Here is a 20,487-nt window from a genome sequence, read left to right as displayed (position 1 = left end):
AACAACGTACATTTTGTGAATAGCAGTGTTTGTTTGTTCCATGTTAAAAGGTCATGTTTTACCCGAAACTGCTATTCATGTGTGATGAAATAGGTCAGGCCGGTGAGCAAGCACCTCTAATTGGAAAACAACAATGATAGTAAATAGTGTCTAGCAGAGTGCAGTGATGCAATGTCTGGTGTCCATAAACATTAGCAAAGCAAAGCCTCATTTGCATAAAATCCTTTAAATGCAAATGATCTCCAGTTGATTCTTGCTTCTGTACCATCTCTGTGAACCCACACTAATTCCAGCTCCTTGGAGACCTCACAAGACTACAAATGAAAATACTCACGGCCATTAGGAGACTTTAACGCTCTTTGCTCGACGCTCGCTTTAAAAAAAGAAAGAGAAAGCAGTCGTGTTGTTTGCTCTTTGTGTTTAGAAAAGAAAACACACTTCTTTTATCAGATTTTGAGATAAACAAGGTCACGAAGAAAGGGCGTTTGTGTTGCTCAGAGTCAGAATATAATTGGCTGTGTTTTAAATTACACTGTAATTAGCATTTACCATGCTTAATTTGTGCGTGATAAGACAGGAGTCCCACAGGCTCCTACAGTGGAAGTAGCATGCAGTTTCTTCCATATTTGCACGCTTTTTTGATGCCGTTCTAATAGAGACTTTGTAATTGATGTTGTCAGGGCTCTGTGTGCGGGCAGGTGGAGATGTGGATCCAAGTGCAGGACTCTCAGACGGAAATATAACTGAAAACCACAGCTTTATTGCTGGCACCAACAAAACAGAAACCAAACATGAAAACACTAACTGGAACACACAGGCAGGATCTGCGGGTACGACGCGACACTGAGCACAGGAAAACACAGGGCTAATATACACAGGGTGGTAATCAGCGAATGGGCAACAGGAGGGAGACACAGCTGGGAGAGATCAGGGTTAACGAGACGGTGGGAACCAAGCTGCACACACTAACATAAGACAAAGACTTTCACAATAAAACAGGACACATGAATTACTAAACAAGCATGCAGACTTTACACTGAGAGACAGACAGAGACTGACACATGGAACCTGAACTAAACTAAACGTGAGATACAACTGAGAACAAATCCTTAAGCACGGATAAACAGAAACAAGAAATAATCATCATCACTACGAGAACAAGAAAACAATCCATGAAGCAGAATTAAACGAAATATAATAAACTCAAAATACTGGGTCCAACGGACCCAGAACCGTGACAGATGTTCCTTTTTACACTAACTTTGACTGGAGCTGTTGCTGGAATAGAAGGATCCAGCACTTAAAGGGGAATCTTTTTTTTTTTTAAGTATTTAAACTTAATGACGGTCAAATTGCAATCAAGTAAACATTCCCTACTATCCTGGTTAGTCTTTTTTCACTCTCTCTGTCTTCCTGCCCCAAATCTGTGATGTTTCACCAGGAAAAAAAAAGAAAAGATGGGAAGAAGGAGCTGAAATGGAAAGCATAGAAAGAAAATGACCCCTGGCGGTTTTCTGCTGCTGCTCCATATCAGTTAACTGCTTTTAAAAAGAAAGCTCATTCGATGTAAAAAGCGCGTGCAACATTTTTACCAAACCACAAGGTCAGACCGCCTTTGATTTCCAGCAGAGCAGCTTGAATTTGCTTCCGTCTTGATTTCAGTGCGAGTTAGGCTCTGTGTTCCAGATGTCATCAGAATCGCTCACTCGTTTGCTGCAGAGCCGCGTGTGATGGGCATGCTTGGCTACTAAAATATTAAAGGCAGAAGTCGGGTGTTGGCAGTTCTAAATATCAAAAGAAACCATGTCTAAGAAATAGATTTTAAAGAAATGTTCAGTTTTTGCAGAATTTTAACCAGTGCTTTTCTCTCCAGGCTGACAAGTTAGAAAATCAACAAACAGAGTAGAATACATTTATTATAAAACAGGCAGAAGTACTTTTTTTTTTTCTTTATCTACATTTGCCGTAATAGACAAGAAAGCAATTCAGCCACAAGACATGCTGTGTTTTGAGTAATGGACATGACTCACTTCTTCTCGACTGAAAGAACTTGCCCTCCACCCTCGCTGTTCCTCTCTCTCCACCTACACACATAACCTGCCTGCCGAATGTATCAAATTCATTGCTACAGTTGCAGTCAAGTCATTCTGGCCGATGTAGGAAATCACTAACTGGAATGGAAGTAGATGAGGCAGCTTCACTGCAAACATGATATATTACAGCACATCGTCGTGAAGACATGGAATGCAATGGACATCTGAGATAGATGAAATACTGTGAAGTGATATGCATTTAACAGTATCGTTTACTGCCTTAAAAATGATATGAATATGTTGTGTTGTGCATCTGATCCATCTCAGCTAGACGCACATTTCCATTCCTCCCTCCAGTAATCTACAGAATTTATTATAGTCGCCTCCAAAAAAGCTAATAAGATATAAAACATGCATTAGCTCTTTCATCTAAACCTGGGCGGATGTTTGTGTCTCGTGTCAGGAGTCGCGGAGGAGTTCCTCCACTGCACGCAGCACTGCCTCGAGGAGCCGCACCCAGAGGAGCCCCGCCCAGCCGGGTTCCGTCCTCCAGAGGGCGAGGGGTGCAGAGAGCCAGAGGGGCCCCCCCGGCCACCGGGTACAGACCAGTTCCTCCCATAGTCCAGGACTCATACGGCGAATATGTGAGTATTTCCAATATAATGCGAGAACACAGCAGTGAGCGCACGTGTGCAAAAATATGTTTGCGTGTTGCAGTTTGTGTCCATGTGTGTGAAATTGAAGTTTAATAAATTTTTAACATAGTGTAGGGCTGAGTGCCATATCAACTGCTACTCGTTTTTAAAATAAGAATGAGAGAGTTTTATTGAAATATTTCAGATTTGGATTGACTTTTATGTTATATTAAAAATATAGATTCAGTTAAATTTACGTCTTACTCTTTCCATGAGGCAATCTCTGGGGATTAAAAATCAAGCCACTGGAGAAATTGTTATTCCTCTGATGCCCACTTGAGGCTGGCACGTCACCCTCCAAATATGGTCACTGCTGGGTCTTCAAACCCAGCAGTCTCCAACCCCCGGGCCACGGACCGGTACCAGTCCATGAGTCGTTTGGTACTGGGCTGCGTGAGTTGAGGCTCGGGTGTGAAATTTATGGTTTTCAGGGTTTTTATCGTTAACTCGGTTTCCCTGGGTCTTTTCATGTGTTGTAGTCGTGTGTCTTATTTTGAACGAAATATTTACACGTTAGCAACCACAGAGCATCAAGGGGCAGAGAGGAGGAGGTTAGTCTCAATGTTGTTGGTGCATCTCAGGACGACGCTGCTAATAAAGTTACACAATTACACAGTGAATTTGTGTTTATTATTATATTTACAAAATACCACAGTTTTTGTCTCGGTCGTATCATTTTATTTAGTTGTATTTATAAAAGGTTGGGGACTGCTGTTCAAACCAACACGGCAGCAGCAAAAAACGCAAACAATGAGTCTGAACACCAACCAATGACATCACAGTGGTTACATCCATCTTCGACTGAGCTATATTTGTGTCCAAATAGTCTATGATCGTTCTCTATGAATGTAGCTTGATAACATTGTGCTTTCTGGGAAGCTGCAGGTTAATAGTCGATGGTTTTCTTCAAAAACACAACATTTAGGCTTTAAAATGCATGGGTCGCTTTGGAGTCCATCTGTTTTGTAATGTTAGTTTAGTTTTAGAGGTGTTTGTTTTGGACAGTTCCACCCCCATACTATGAAGAGTAGAATCTAGTTTTAAAAATTACATTTTAAAGCACAGGAGTGGGGTTTTCTCCACCGGGGATGACCTGGTTACTGTGGATGAGGGGTTTTCAAACTGTGAGGTGCATTTCCCCAGTGGGAGTGGGAGAGTTGGAGGAAGAAGCCAAGAATAGTGAACATTGTGTTCATGCATGCTTGTGTTATGGAAACAACAGCAGATTAGTTGCAGCAATTTCATTGCTGATCTGTCTGTTCATCAGCGTGGCAGCAGCAGGAGATGCTGCGACATATAGCTGAAGGAGGTGTAATTATAATGTGTGTCAAACATCGAACTCCTTCTCAGAGTCATAACTCTGAAAACACGAGTTTCATGTGCATATTTTTATACTTGGTATAGTTTCTGGTTTCCAAGTATACCAACGTTACTTGGCTGTACACTGTCTCACTGACACTTCAGCGTTGTCCCTTAGGCCTCAGAACTGTTGTGTTTTTAACTACTAAGGTATTCCTCCAGTTTGTACTGTAATGGTTATGTTGCAAACAGAGACTTAAAAAGGATAATTTGGTTTATGTTCTTTGTTCTAATTAGCTTGAATTTAAATGAATACGGGATAAAAATTGAGTTCAGTTTGTAGCCTGTGGCTAATTAATGGACATTATGGGATCATTATTTTCTCCTAAGAGTAAGATGTCTTTTTTTTTTTTCAGTTTGAAATGTAAACTCTCCTCTGTTGTTTCCTTAACGGTCAGAATGTATGCATCTGATATCTAATTCTGAATTATCAATATTGGAGCAGCATAATAATAAAACAAGGATCACACACAATATCTTGTCTCATATATGAAAAAAACTAGATGTGACTATGTTCGAGGTAGTATGTTACATTTTGATGTCATAAAACTAACCTGTTTAAGATCCACCGTCTCTGGCAAACTTAAGGCTAGGGTTAGAGGTCAGTCCAAAATGGTTTCAGAAACGAAAAAAATGTTACTTCCAGCCTTCTTGCATGTATTTTGAACTTCAAATTCTTCTGTTATTCACAGTTAGTTCTCATACTACATACTTAATGTTATCACTTAACTGTAAAACAAATATAAATTAAAGTTACAATTTTTTTCTTAAAAGCTTTAAATTATACAGCGGTCCATCAACCTATAAATAGTCCCACAAATTCCCATTTTTTAGGTGGTTCAGATGCCTCTTAAAAAAGGGAAATATAACGCAGTATAATTGCACGACGTTCATTTTGTTTTGTTTTTTAATTCAAATATTTTTGATTTATTATTGATGTATATGTGCTGCACAAATACTAACCAGACGTGTTGAAAATGTTGACTGTCAAATCAAAAGTTCCTTACAGCTTTAAAATGTATATTGTTAGGCTACCAGAACACAGTTAATTCCAGTGAGTAATACTTTTTCAGTGGTTTACCATTTTAAGTTACCATCATAGCTCATATACAGAATCTTTTTCTTACCTCCATCTCATTCTACAGCGTAGACTTCACTTGCAAGCAGGCGGATAATCATGGAGGAGCCACTAGGCTAATTTTTCTGGAGCTGTTGCTAGCTTGCTAACAGATCTTACAGTAATATTTTGTGCCCTTCTAGATTTCAGTCAGCTTTTGCATACCTGAAATCAACATTATTCTTAACAAGCCTAAAAATCTGGGTCCAGAGGCTAAAGAATGAAGTTAATCACCATAACATGAATGTCAGACACATTTACAGTTAAAGAGGTTACGTCCACAAACAATTGTGTAATTGTGTCGACTCAGCACGGTCTATATGGAACACGAAAAATATCTGAGAGTGATGTGTAGGTCTTCCACCTTAAATCAGTGCAGCAAAGGTACAAAACGGTGAAGATGGTATCACCAGAGTACAGAAAATTAACTGTTTGATACTCAAAATGTGGCACAGATGTCTCTCCCAGATGTGTTTTTGTAGTAGTTCACATCCCTGTGGAAAGAAAAAAATCAGTTTCAAGTTCCCTCCCTTTAAGCTGTTTCGAGCTGTTATTGTGGACTGTTCTTGTAGCTTACCTACAGTCTTATGGTAACCTGCAATATCAACAGCTCCCAGAGATGAATACATTAGGCTTAGAGTCAGAGGCTTTTGTGCATTTGCCAAGAGAGTCTCCTGCCGCACTGTCAAGGCAAGTTCCCCAGAGACCCCGGGATCAGCATCGCATATTTAGCAGAGGGAAGGAGCGAGGAGGTGGCCTGCATTGGAAAATTGCCCCAGCAGCCCATACCTAACCACATCTGACAGGTTTATTCAGAGGTTGCAATTCAAATGCGTGGAGGTTGTAGAGAATGACTCCTGGACCAGCTGTTTGCCATCATTGTCACAGTTGTAAACTGTGTCCCGTCCCCCGTCTCCCCCCCCCCCGTTTCCCTTCCCGACACCTGCACCTGTGTGTCTGTGTGTGAGGGGAAAAAAAAGACCCCCAACATCTGCCACATGATAAATCGAAGCACATCGCTGCAAATTAGAGGCTCAATGAGTTACTCTGTATTATCTGAATGTATCACTATCCCAGGGCAAGCGTTCTCTGTCGGCCGCTGACAAATAGGCCCCTGTATTCATCAATGAAATGACAAAGGGATGTTTCGCTGCTTTCATTTGTCACCGCTTAGCTTTTGCTCATATACACGTTCCCGTTGTGCTCTGCTCAGCATCGCCACGGGCCAGAACACTTGTTCAACTGGAGGCGTCTTCTCCGCTCTTGTTCAGGAAGAAAGAGCCAGACCTAGATTACCCCCTTGCGATTTTTGTCTTGATGATGCCCCGCCATGCAGTCGGCATGCACCTTTTGTTAAAGGTTCTACTTGCATCAGTATCAAATTACTCTGAAACTAATTGTTACCAAACAAAATCACGAAAATGTCATTATCCCGTGTTCCAGTCCTGGCTGCCCCGGCCGTCTTGAGTGCCTACTGTGACTGCAGCCAAATCTCATTTCGTGTAATTCATTAAGTGCATTGAGATCACTGTCTTACCTGCTGCTAATCCCATTGGAGGAGAATTAAACATGATGTAACTCCCATGTCAGAAATGAGGCTCTGGCTGGTATCTTTCCGTTCCAGCATTGCCAATATGGAACAGAATCCAAGGAGGCTAACCGAAATAGTAGAACATCAGCTCCATGCCGGAGATGTACGCGAGAGAAACTGTGTTTGTTTCTGTTCACACGGTAGCTGAATTCCTTTGGGTGAGAGGACCACGAAGTGTGAAATGCATGTGGGTTGGAATTGTTTATGTTAAATCCTCCAGGAGCAGTAATCCGTTCTGAGCATTGTGAGTCCTTGCTGACTACTGTGGCATTAAAAAAAAAACAAAAAAATCTCCCTCAGGCACTTCTCCGCATGTCGAGTCCTGCTGAGAGCCAAGCACTGTTAATTGAATCGTGTTGTCTAATTCACTGTCCTTGTAGCAGTTTTAACCATCGAATGTGATGGTTAGGGAAATATTTTAGATACAGTAACAAAGAAGCTGCAACCAACTGGTGTGGCAGGCAAGACCAGTCATGAAGATAGGATTGAATCCTCCCCACACGGGACCAAACCTGTGATTTGTACTAATTGCAGAGAAAATTGAATTATTCTTTGTTAGCTCCAAACAAATGAGAGTCATCTGTAATTTCTACCACAAATTAGAAATTTCAGTTATCCTCTACTATTTTATTTTTGTATGTGGAGCCTCTAATTTGTTTTTGTGGAGCAAATTATTGCCTCCTTTTCTTTCTCTTTTTAGCCTGATAAAAATGCCTCAAGACAACATATTGCCACAAAATGTGATTTTCTTATTGCCTGGAGACTGACGAATTCTCAGATTTTCATTCAGCACCTCCAGCAGCACGGTTTTATCATGCATGAAGCAGAATATCTTTCTCTCTTCAATTAATGTCACATTTTTTATAAAGCACCAATTCAAAACATCAGTCACCTCGACGCACTTTATATTGTAAGGTAAAGGCCCTGCATTGTTACAGACAAAACTGTCAGAATTGGACAATCTAACCAAACCTATAAGTAAGCACTTGGAAATAGGGGTGGGTTTTAATAATCGATTCATCGATTAAAATCGATTCTGGCTTGGATAACGTGATATTGATTCATTAAAATCCTGAATCGATTTTTTTATATAAATGTATTTTGCCCAAAATTTCAGAAACGTCACAAAATTTTGACAACCACCAAACATTTAAAACAGTAAATGACAGCAGTACACGGCTTCTGCACAAAGACGTAAACACAAAGCGCAGACCCGCAGATCAGAATCAGTGAGATGTCGCCTTTCTCACCCGACGGCACGGACACGGTCGGGGCTGAAAGCCGACAGCTTGCTGATTCTGATGTTTCGGCGGGTCCGCGCTTTGTGTTTACGCCCTTTGTGCGCTGATACTGAAGGTGTTGTTTTTATCTCTCTCCAAACAATATTGACCGAACGAGCAGCAAAAGAAGATCCAAACTACGCTTCACATAAACATCGTCATGGACTCCCTCTGACTTTTGCTGTTTTGCTTCCACCAATAAAATCACACTTCATGCACAGCTCTCTCTCTCTCTCTCTCTGTACTTCAAGAACAGTTTCCCGTCTATCCCCGAAATCTGTTTTCTGCATTATTCGCTTGCTTGTTACGCATAAGACTACAGTTATTTACAGCGCTGTCGGACAATGTTTTTTTTTCCTTTTACTTACTTCCGAAAAGAAAACCTAATTTCTGCCGTTCAACAGGCTTCTGAACAAATTTAAACTTTTTAAAATTGTACAAAATGCAAAACGCTTAGCCGTGTCTCTAATAAAACCGCTGTAACTTCAGAGGTAATGTTCATAAGTTGATTAATGGTTTTCTTTCGTTTTTGGTGTACTGCAGAATATTTTTATAAAACCCCAGGCCAGGAAAATCACCTTCATGTTTTTCTGTGTTTTATCTTCAGCTACTTTGACACAAAAGCATCTGCTGTGACGCTCACACCTTTGATAAAGTCTGGAAAGTGTCAGCTTCCTTTTTCTAGATACAAAAATATGTAAATGTATTGATCTGAATTATAATATTTCCGACTGTCTGAGGCAAAATTTCCCAGATTCAAATTGGAATGGGAGAGGAGAAGAAATGTTCAGTACATTAGGGGAAGTTCCCAAGCAGCCTAAATTTAAAGTAGAAAATCACATTTAACTATTGCATCTGTGATCTGTTCTATATATAACCAGAATACAACCAGCTGGCAGCCAGTTGAGACGAGTCCCCCCGAGTTGTGTTCAGTGACATAAACTCATTCAGACTGTTGGCAACATGTTGGCAAACTGTTTGCATTTATTAATTAGACAGCAAGTATTTTGAAACCTTTGACATGGTCGGATGGAAAAATGTCGGATGGCGACTGTTTGCAGAAAAGTTACGACCGATCAGGTGACCTGGGCCTTAAGATCAAAAGCGCTCTCGAGTGTGCCACAGCCTCAAAATGTGGGCAACCGTGTAGTCGCTGTAGTCAGTTGCAGAATGTGAAAGACTTTTATGCATTCTAGGCATCCTCTAATTTTTTTATAGATGCAGGGAGGCTACTGTCCTGCTTTTACTCCTGTGACTGAGCTCTGTCAAGCTAAGCGTGTTTTTCAGCTGAGCCAATTGTTCGATTTTCTCAGGAGCAAGGTGCATGAGATGAGCTCTCTTGTTTGTAGTATTTTTCAAAATCCAGACTATTTAAATTTTTTAAACAAATTAAAATATTGATATTTCGTGTCCTTGTATCAATACAGTCTTGCCACGACCTGTCATGACTCTGTTCTGCATAAGCACGTATAGTCGAGCTACATCAGAAGTGAAAGCGGTGAGTGATTTGCAGTGTGCAGATGTTTTTCTTCAGGGCTAATTTATTGATGGCATGAATTCCCTTGATAATACTTGGCAGGTGTGAACAGAATTCATTTAAAACTAAGCCAAGATCAAAACCAAAGGTGTTAAAATAACGGAAGGAAAAACATTTGTCAGGCGTAACACGGGGTAGTGATACTTCAACTTGATGCATGAGGCCAACTTTTTGGCACCCTCAATCTGATAGCGTGAGTAGTATTTCTACCCCTGCAGCAGAAAAGCTCCAGCAAATTCCAGCCTGTTCAGCTTTCTGAAATATGCTGGCAGGAAGAAGCTGAATAAATGACACAAAGCTACTTTGTGAAATTTTTGACCAAGACAGATGACCGAGGATTGCAAATACTGGCTTATTTGTTTTCGGCGCGGCAATATCACGGGGTGTTGTTTTGCCTTCATCGTTAAAAAGTTAAGACCAGTGTGTGGCACAGCTGTATGGAGGCAAGACATTTTTCTTTGAACAGATGGTGTCGTAATTTAGTAATCTTGGGAACAACAAAGCTTTCCTTCTTCTTTTCATTTGCTTAATTTTCTCACTTTGTTGTTTGCTTTTCTGACACCTTTTGTTGCGTTTTTTCCTTCTCTTTAGCACAGGCCACGGCGTGCGTGCACTTTCTGGGAAAAGTTCGTAAAGCGAGGGCTGCACGTCGCTGAACTCATTTGGATTTAGTACAGACTGCTTGGAATAAATCCAGCGCCGGAGTGTCAGTGGCATCCTATCTGTTACAGTGGTATTGTAGAGCACAGTGCCGCGGCCGTGATACGCCTGTTGTAACATGCAGTGCCAGACCCTCTGTTAGTCTTCAGTGGCCTCAGAGGCCAGTCCTTATCTTTTGACAACACGCCTCTCAGCCATCCACTAGCATTCAAATGAAAGACTCACTTAGGAGCTGTTCTCTCTCCCTCCTATCTGTCTCTGCACCCCACCCCCGGCCCCCTTCAACCTCTCACTGTCACACTAATCCTGTTTAGCGCTGGAAACACGGCACTTTTGCAGTATTGTCGCACTATTGTGCTCTGGAAGGTATTTCGAGTAAATGGTATATCAGTACAGACACATCAGATATTATAATCACTTCACTGAAACCATCATCACAGTCTGTGCTCCATTTTTAAAAAGCTTTTTGTGTGACAGACGCCGGTGAAAAGAATCATTTTAAATGTGCCACTGTGATTTATAAACCAGGCATGTTTCGCCTCTCAGCCTTCTTGTAACTCAATTATAGAGTAGCTGCTCTAATAAATGGCAATAACATGCCATTGTTAAAGTTTAATGTGGCCCTTAATACCAGTCAGCGTTGTCCAATGTGAGTGGACAGCACCTAGATAGAGTCACCAGTGAGACGAGATGAGGACTTAGCAGTAAGGGCTTGTGCTGAAGCCTAATTAAAGTTTCTACCAGCGCTGCAACCGCTGTGCTTGGTCTGCATCTGCTATGGTTAAAGAGGGCTTTGTGCATCATGGACTGTATAGAACAATATACATTTTCAAAGCTCTGCTTTAAATTTGGTGCTCCCACACTGGATCACGGAACTTTGTTTATAGCAGAGGAAGCTAAGTCATCAGCTAACGCTAGCAAGATTGTCAGCAGTCTCATTAGCCCTGTGGTTGCATTACCTGCTAATTAGAGGTAAGTAATAGACTAATTACAGTAATAGACTAACTACAGCTTCAGTCATCAAGACACATCAAGCTGTACTACATTTGTAGTTATGGTTTGTAATAGTGTTGAGTTGGAGATTTTAACATGGGATCGTATGCGGATTGACTAATTTTTGGAGATTCTTATATAGCGCTGTATAGGGCTGCACAATTAATCGTTAGAAAATCGCGATCTCAATTCATACTTATGTGCGATCTCATTTCCAAATGACAACGATTTTTAAAAAAAAAGAAAAAGAAAAAAAAAGACGACGACGATTGTATCGCATTTTGATCCGGGACGTAATCTGCATGAAAACAAGAAAATCTGACGTGTTAGAAATAGAGAATTAGAAAAAAATAGAGTCAACCTCATTAGAGAAACAGTTTTTGGCAGTTCTGCTTGTGTTTGTTTGATTTTTTTTTTTTAAAGCAGGTTGTGTTTTGCCACAGGGTATTGCCATCTTACTAGTAGGCGTAACAGCACAAATGTCAGTCACCGTGGATTTTTATCAAAATATTGTAACCCTGAAAACTAGAATTGTTTTTCACAATAACACACAGGGTTTCTAAATGAATTCAGTTCAGTTTTATTAATAAAGCCCTAATTTTACTACCATATCTCGCTAACTCTGGATTGTAAGGTAAACCCTTCCTATTATGAAGAAACGATTCCCAACCATGTGAAACACGAAGAACTAAGACGTTACTTATTACAGTTATTCATACGAGAGAACCATTCAAATTAAAATAACATGTTCTAACCACCGCCTATTTTATTATTTTTATTCACTATGTTTTTATTTATTCTTCTTAAAAAAAAGGCTAATCTGTAACATGGATGTGTCTTTTTCTGGTAACAGGTGAATGAAATTGTAACCTGCTTTTAATAAAAGCCTGGCACAAATAAATTTCATCTTGTCTTTTAATGTTATACTTATTTTCTATAAGAAAATTGATATGTATTGCTGCTATTGCTGCCACATGATATGAAATCAATACAGAACACACATAAAAAGGGATAAAGTTATCCCTGTAGGAATATTGCACAAATATAGTACACAGAGTTTGACGTGAGGAGCTAAAAAAAAAAAGTAGTGCTTTCTTTTGTTTCTTTTTTTTTTTTATATTAATACCATTTCCTTGCAGTCTAATGCTAGTCTAATAGAACCCACAAAGTGCATTTGTGAGGTGAAGTCTATTTGTTTTATTGTAGTAAATTTTCTGAATGACAATGCAGCATCAGCAGAGTATGGAGGCTACTGGCTGCTGATGAGGAGGAAAACTACTCTTTAACTCTCGATTACAGAACCCCCCTGCAGCCTTGATAGCACAGGAACAGAATAATTTTTCTATTAAGATCTTCACATTTAATTATTATTCCTCATACTGAAGGAAATTGAATTCAACAATGCAATTTAAAAACAAATAAAACTGCGTATTGTAGAGGAGTAGGAGAGTCATCTCCCTGGTTACATGACCGCTGGTGGGTCTCAGCAGTGAACTGGAGCTTGTACTATAGATGTGCCATTGCATGGGTTTCCAATGGCGAGCAGCTTCATGCCAAGCCTTACATCACAAAATAGGATGGCGTGATTTGATGCACACTACCACTGGACTCTAGAACAAATTGTGCTTCATTATCTGGCAGTCTGAGATCGTTACCTGCATGACGCCATTGTGCCAGGTCTGTTTGGTGGAGGGGGGATAATGCTGTGGGGTTGTTGAACCCCGCCTAGTTCCAGTAAAGGGGGTAATTAATGCTTCAGCTTACTACAATATCTTGTACAATTTTTGTACTCCCAACTCTGCACGAACATTTTGGAGAAGGCCCTTTCCTGTTCCAGCATAAATGTGCTACAGTGTACGAATTAAAGGTCCATATAAAGACAATGTTGGATGACTTTGGATGTGGAAGGACTTGACTAGCCTGCACCGTGCCCTGACCTCAACCCCATCGAACACCTTTGGGATGAACTAGAATGGAGATTGCAAGCCAGGCCGTCTCGTTCAACATCCACGTCTGTAATCACAAACGCTCTTTAGGAGATTTCCTGCAGTCACACCCCAAAACTTTGCAGAAAGCCTTTTGGGAAGAGTGGAAACTGTTGGTGCTGCAAAATGTATCATACATCTTCATGTAGATGATATTTGTAGGTGGCCCAGTACTTTTGTCCATATGGAGTATCAGTGACTTAGGCTGGTAGACTTTCTCCAGCCCACACAGCTCATTATTTTTAATTAGCCATACCTTTTCAGTACAGGTACTTCATGATGTCGCTCTGTGTCATTAACTATCGAGCTTTAAACACAGCCAGATGTCTGATGTGGTATTTTTCCACATCATTTTATGTAACTCTGCAACCAAGTAGGACAGACACATTCCTTGCTAATTTCATTAACTTTGCTTTCCTTTATACACCAGCTAATTGGTTTTAGTTTGAGACACGGAAAAGTTAAGATTTTTTTCACGGCATTAAATGGTGTAACTCATTGGGTATATTTGGAAACCGACTGTGTATGTTCGCTCAGTCTAGCAGAAAAGTGTTAGGTTCAAGTGTAACTCAAATAACTAAATTATCTCCTGTGAATTATCTTATTTGACAGCTGACTCCTTCTAAGGATTCTCGTCATTCAATATTCAGGACCACCCTTGTTTATTCCAACCTGATAAAGTGACCTTAAACCAGAGTCAACTTTTAAATACATTGAAATGGGATGTTCTCAGAGTAATGAGACAAAAGCAGACGTCGTTCTGACAAAAACAGCAACATTATTTTAAATTCAAATGGGAAGACATTTATAGCCACACACAATCTTTCCAGTCGTCTATTAGTTGATGCCGTTTCAGCTTCAAACACTTGAGTTGTGGCTTTTCCATTTCTTTTTAATACATTTAAATATTCTGTGATTAAAGATTCATAGATGATGTTAGGAACCTGATGCTTGAGTTCATGGCTGGGAAAAGGAGGTTGCTATGGAGAAAAGCATCACCAACTTAATGAAGCCTAATATAAGATAGCTGCTCCTTTCCTCACCTTGACTGATGCCATGTAATAAACCACCGAGCCTTATAAAGTTATGTAGTGTTCAGAATGGAAAGGTGCTACTAGTCTTAATTCTAGAAAAAATCAATTGCTGTCATTTGTTCTCATAAGATTTTTTAAAACATTTTTAATATTTCCAATATTAAAAATGTCACCAATTAGTATTTTCACCATTGCTCAATGGTTAGTATTCTAACAATAAACATCATTTCAACATTAAATTTATGGCATTTTGGCATGAAGCAGCAAGCATCATGGCTGAAAAATGAAACCAGTACGTGTGCTAAAACCTGCAGTTCCTCTAATGACCACTAGATGCTAGTGTAACGTGAGGGTTCACTAGATGGTTTGGAATCTCTCTGAATAATTAGGAACAGCAAGACGGAGACGGATAACTTTTTAGCAGCCTCTTTACTTTTAGCACACGGCAACAACAACCCACACTTCCTGTGTGCCGCCCTCATGAATACTTCACTTATACTCAGATCAAAACAGGGAAAACAACCAGGTAGATATAACACATACTTATTACTGGTTTGAACATGCATGTCTAAACATTCAAACATGTAAACATGTAAATATCAAAACACGTAACCACCAAATAGCTACATAACTAGCTTTATAACCTTTGTAAACACCTCTTTGTATATCAAATTAGATTTAAATTTACTTCTACACTTTACACTAGTTTTAAAAATTGAGATTTTTTTTTTGACTCGGGACACAAAAAAATGAGTATTTTTTTCTCCAAAAAACAATATAAATTTTTCATTTCGGTGCTCTGAGCAGGTGAAACTCCTGTGAAAAGAGGTGGACATTAACCAAACCTTAACCCTAGGTTGCCAATAAAATGTTAACAGTTAAATATTCATGTCAGTATTATCCAACCTTGCGTTTGTCAGCCTGATCCTTTTATTGCCACTGTTTTTCAGGTTTCAGGCAGAGGGAAAGCTTCAGTTTCCTCTGCCTGTTGAAAAGTGGTTTTAATTACGTAGCTTTTGACAAAATTGCACTGCCTTTTGAGAGCCTCTGCTTTTGAAGTGGGTTCAAGAGGGTTCATATTGTAGAAAGTACAGTTATTGACTAAATTTAGCCTTCGCATTAGTGTGAAGAACTGTTTATGTTGCAAAAGTGTTTGTAACTGTAGAATTAGAAATGTCAGAAGGGACTTTAATTCCCTTAAAGCTGCCTCGAGACAAATAGAAAAGAATTCACAATTTTTCCACGTGAACACCAGTAACATAGTACCTTTAAAATACTACAGTCATTCAAAGTGGTTTACAACATAAAATTAAAAAGGAAAAAAACAACAATAATAATAATAATATCCATAAAAACAATAATAATAGCAATTATAGTACAGCTCTCTGGTGGTTTCATTTCTCGGTTCCTATGGGGAGCATAGTGGCTAAATGCATTATCAGCCTGTTTAGTTCCAGATCTGGGAACTACTAGGTAACCAGATGTTGCAGACCCAGTTTTCATATTTACACCCCAATCCATTTAAAGATTTTAAAACAATCAATTATACTTACTGGAAGCCAATGCAGTGAACTGACAACTGGAGTCATTTTTGTTACAATTCTAGCAGCAGCATTGTGAACTAACTGTAGCTGTCTAATAGTCGTTTAGGGAGGGCAATAAAAAGAGCATTGCAGTAGCCTTCCTTTATAAGAAATAAACGGAGAGAACCATCAACCAGGTTCAGAAGCTCAGAGCTCAGCTAAACTGTTGAAAGTAGTTTTAAGAAAACACTGAAGCTTGCTTTTCCTCTATTTACATTCAGAAGTATCTTCCTGTTTGCCCAATTCAATTATGACAGGTGCAATATCGTCAAAGATCCTGAGTTTCAGAGTTAAACTGATCAGGCTGGTCATCCACAGGCTAGCTTTGGCTGTCACTAATAAAATACCAGCATTTTCATTTAAATATATGTTTTAGTTGTAGGTCTTGCTTTATTTCCTGGGGTGATCAGCCCACTGAAGAAAACACAAAAATTAATAAACATTAATAAAAGTAATACTAAGGCCACTTAGCGATCAGTAGCTCTAGTGTATTACCATGAATGTGGGGGTTATGGGTTAGCTGCTGTACCAAATCAAACAAAGCAATGAGTTATTTTAGTTTGCTGTCAGGAGGGTTGCCAATATGAAGATTAAAATTGCCAGTTATAGTCTGAAAAAGTCACCCAGTTGGATGACCAAGAAGTTTCCAAATACTCGTATCCAGCAGATTCCTAAAATCCAGCTGACGTAATTCACCACAGACTAAGAAAACAACTGCCTATCTCATACTTTACCCAGAGACAGGGAAGTCTTACTACATCTGAGTTGCCTTTGTTATATGTCACATGTAGTTCCTTCACTTTGCTTCTGAAGGATTAAACATAAAAGAGTCAATTCAAATGCTGTCATTTGGCAAATGCATGTTTCTAATCAGGAATTAAGTTTTTAATAATAACACGGATGTGATGAGCATTTTCTTCTGGTGCTGAATCTTACAGACATTCGTTTCAAGCTTGCAAATAAGGGGCAGATGGAATTAGCCAAGAAGTGTGTGGGGGATGAGAGATGTGTCGCTAGGGGTCGACGCCTTTTGTGGAACATAAGTCCCATTTATCCCAAATTAGGACGGGTGCGGCACTGGTTTGCTTTGATGTTCCTCTTGGCGGGGGCCTGGGTAGAGTGCGGGGGTGGGAGGGGTGCAGATTGCTGGAGTATAAACAGATGTTCAAGGCTCATCCTTTGAGGTGGTGATGAAACATAGCCACAGCAAGTCTTTGCATCCCACTGTCAGTTAGTTGACACAGAGACAAGGGCAGGGCTGCAGTTGCTACTCTAATAGTCCTGCATATGTACTTCCAACAGCAGCAGATGAAGCTTTTTGACCTATATATGTGCTGAAAGCTTTGATGTATTGCATTGCAAAAAAAGTTGTCTTTAGTAAGAGATAAGATTTAACGACACTCGCATGTCGTTAACCCGCATCAGAAAGGTATCGAACCGCAAGTTAAACAAACAGCACAACACAGACGAATGTATTAATCATACTGTATGTTTTCTTAACCTCATCGCTCCACATTTCAGCAGGTGTGATGTTGAACAGCTTGTCATATCAACATCCTGTTAATGTCAAAATGTTTTCTGGATTTTTTTCTGTGTTGAGCTTCATCTAGCTGGGTAAATTTTGTCTACTTTTTTGCTACAGGAATACGACGACGGCTACGGGACAACTTATGATGACCAAGGATATGAATCGTATGACAACAATTACAGTAATCAAGGACAAAAGTAAGTTCGACTTTTTACCGAAAGAGTCACAAGTATTACACATTTATTCCACGGATTTATGGGTAAATGTGCTATATACGACTGTTTTAATACATGAGGCACCAAGTACTTCATTGAGATGATGTATGATAATATATTATCACAGTGCAATACACCATGACTATCCTGTAAGCTGGAAGCAGTCCTCAGGAGCAGTGGTCCTCAACCCCCGGGCCACGGACCGGTACAGGTCCGTGAGTTGTTTGGTGCTGGGTCGCAAGAGTTGAGGCTCAGGTGTGAAATTTATGGTTTTCCCGTGTTGTAGTTGTGTGTCTTATTTTGAAAGAAATATTTACGCGTTACCATAGCGACCAGAGAGCATTAAGGGGCAGAGAGGAGGATGTTACTTTCAATGTTTTTGGCACATTTCAGGAGGATGCTGCTAATAAAGTTACACAATTACACAGTGAATTCGCGCTTATTATTATATTTACAAAATACCACCGTTTTTGTCTTGGTCGTATCATTTTGTTTTTGTTGCATTTATCCGTGACACCTTAAAGGCCGGTCTGTGAAAATATTGTCTGACATTAAAGCGGTCCGTGGCGCAAAAAAGGTTGGGGACCGCTGTTCAGGAGCATCTCCTAAATAAGAGACCCCAAGTTTAGAGCAGAATCGAGTTTGGCGTTAATGTTTGTTATCATTGTTATAATAATAATAAACACAAAACTGGCAACATGAAACATGGGTTAAAAATGTAAACATAAAAGCAGAGCAGCCCCTCTTTTCAGTCTAATTTTCAGTTAACCTGTCTGTCCACCATGACCTCCTCCCTTTGTGGACTTCATAGTGTTCTTTTTTGTGTTGCCTCAGTTTGTCATTTGCTCCAGAGAAAACTGCTGTCACCCGGCAGATGGTGCTGTCACAATGACTGGCTTGTAAAAATTGAGAATACAGTGCTAGAACTCATGTATTTATGCTAACAGTGGAACAAATGCTGCTGTTGGAGATGGTGGAAATCAAAGGCAGTAAATATTGGACTTTAGACATAAACAGTTTTCTAAATACCCACAATCTCTTGTTTTCTGCTGGATGTACAGGGTGGGCCATTTATATGGATACACCGTAATAAAATGGGAATGGTTGGTGATATTAAAGTCCTATTTGTGGCACATTAGTATATGTGAGGGGGCAAACTCCTCAAGATGGGTGGTGACCATGGTGGCCATTTAGAAGTCGGCCATCTTGGATACAACTTTTGTTTTTTCAGTAGGAAGAGAGCCATGTGACACATCAAACTTATTGGTAATGTCACAAGAAAAACAATGGTGTGCTTGGTTTCAACGTAACTTTATTCTTTCATGAATTATTTACAAGTTTCTGACCACTTATAAAATGTGTTCAATGTGCTGCCCATTGTATTGGATTGTCATTGCAACCCTCTTCTCCCACTCTTCACACACTGATAGCAACACCGCAGGAGAAATGCCAGCACAGGCATCCAGTATCCGTAGTTTCAGGTGCTGCACATCTCGTATCTTCACACCATAGAAAATTGCCTTCAGATGACCCCAAAGATAAAAGTCTAAGGGGTCAGATCAGGAGACCTTGGAGGCCATTCAACTGGCCCACGACGACCAATCCACTTTCCAGGAAACTCTTCATCTAGGAATGCTCGGACCTGGCACCCATAATGTGGTGGTGCACCATCTTGCTGGAAAAACTCATGGAACGTACCAGCTTCAGTGCAGAAAGAGGGAAACACATCATCATGTAGCAATTTCAAATATCCAGTGGCCTTGAGGTTTCCATTAATGAAGAATGGACCCACTATCGTTGTACCCCATATACCACAGCAAACCATCACTTTTGTTGTTCCAACAGTCTTGGAGGGATCAATCCAATGTGGGTTAGTGTCAGACCAATAGCGGTGGTTTTGTTTGTTAACTTCACCATTCACATAAAAGTTTGCCTCATCACTGAACAAAATCTTCTGCGTGAACTGAGGGTCCTGTTCCAATTTTTGTTTTGCCCATTCTGCAAATTCTGTGCGCCGATCTGGGTCATCCTCGTTGAGATGCTGCAGTAGCTGGAGTTTGTAAGGGTGCCATTTGTGAGTAGCTAATATCCGCCGAAGGGAAGTTCGACTAATGCCACTCTCCAGTGACATGCGGCTCTTGCTACGCTGTGGGCTCTTGCTGAATGAAGCTAGGACAGCCACTGATGTTTCTTCATTAGTGACAGTTTTCTTGCGTCCACATTTTGGCAAATCCAACACTGAACCAGTTTCACGAAAGTTAGCAAGCAGTTTGTTAACTGTAGCATGGGAGATGGGTGGTCTCGTAGGGTGTCTTGCATTGAAATCTGCTGCAAAGACCCGGTTACTGCGTTCACCAGATATCAACACACTTTTGATCCACACCTCAGGTGTTAACCTCTTCGACATGTCAATGGCTGTGAACAAAGAGAAACTTGTAAATAACTCATGACAGAATAAAGTTACGTTGAAACCAAGCACACCATTGTTTTTCTTGTGACATTACCAATAAGTGTGATGTGTCACATGGCTCTCTTCCTATTGAAAAAACAAAAGTTGTATCCAAGATGGGCGACTTCTAAATGGCCACCATGGTCACCACCCATCTTGAGGAGTTCGCCCCGTCACATATACTAATGTGCCACAAACAGGACTTTAATATCACCAACCATTCCCATGTTATTACGGTGTATCCATATAAATGGCCCACCCTGTATATTTAAGCAAAACAGTTGCAAATCTTTTTTGCCAAAAAACCCCTAAAATCTAAACGAAACATTCCCCACCACTCAACAAACTGTGCCAAAAATCCAATTCATAACTAATGTGACCCATCCAGGGTGAGTAATAGGAACAAAACTGCATTTGGCAATAGGGTG

General features: G+C 40.1%; 1 protein-coding gene across 2 annotated transcripts in view; it reads left to right on the top strand.

Annotated features, from left to right (window-relative positions):
- khdrbs3 (KH domain containing, RNA binding, signal transduction associated 3) overlaps nt 1–20,487 on the top strand; it is a 174,007-nt gene that overhangs the window by 127,775 nt on the left and 25,745 nt on the right. For both annotated transcript variants that reach the window (XM_085396525.1, XM_085396527.1), the window contains 2 exons: nt 2,497–2,677; nt 17,510–17,592. In XM_085396525.1, coding sequence (XP_085252651.1) covers nt 2,497–2,677; nt 17,510–17,592 — 264 coding nt within the window. The remainder of the gene's footprint in view (nt 1–2,496; nt 2,678–17,509; nt 17,593–20,487) is intronic.

This window comes from Rhamphochromis longiceps, linkage group LG22 (assembly GCF_057381845.1).
Source record: "Rhamphochromis longiceps isolate RC_006_pf linkage group LG22, R_longiceps_female_GT1.1, whole genome shotgun sequence".
Taxonomy (NCBI): domain Eukaryota; kingdom Metazoa; phylum Chordata; class Actinopteri; order Cichliformes; family Cichlidae; genus Rhamphochromis; species Rhamphochromis longiceps.
The sequence above is the reverse complement of the archived record's forward strand: the minus strand, read 5'-3'. Positions and strand labels throughout refer to the sequence as shown.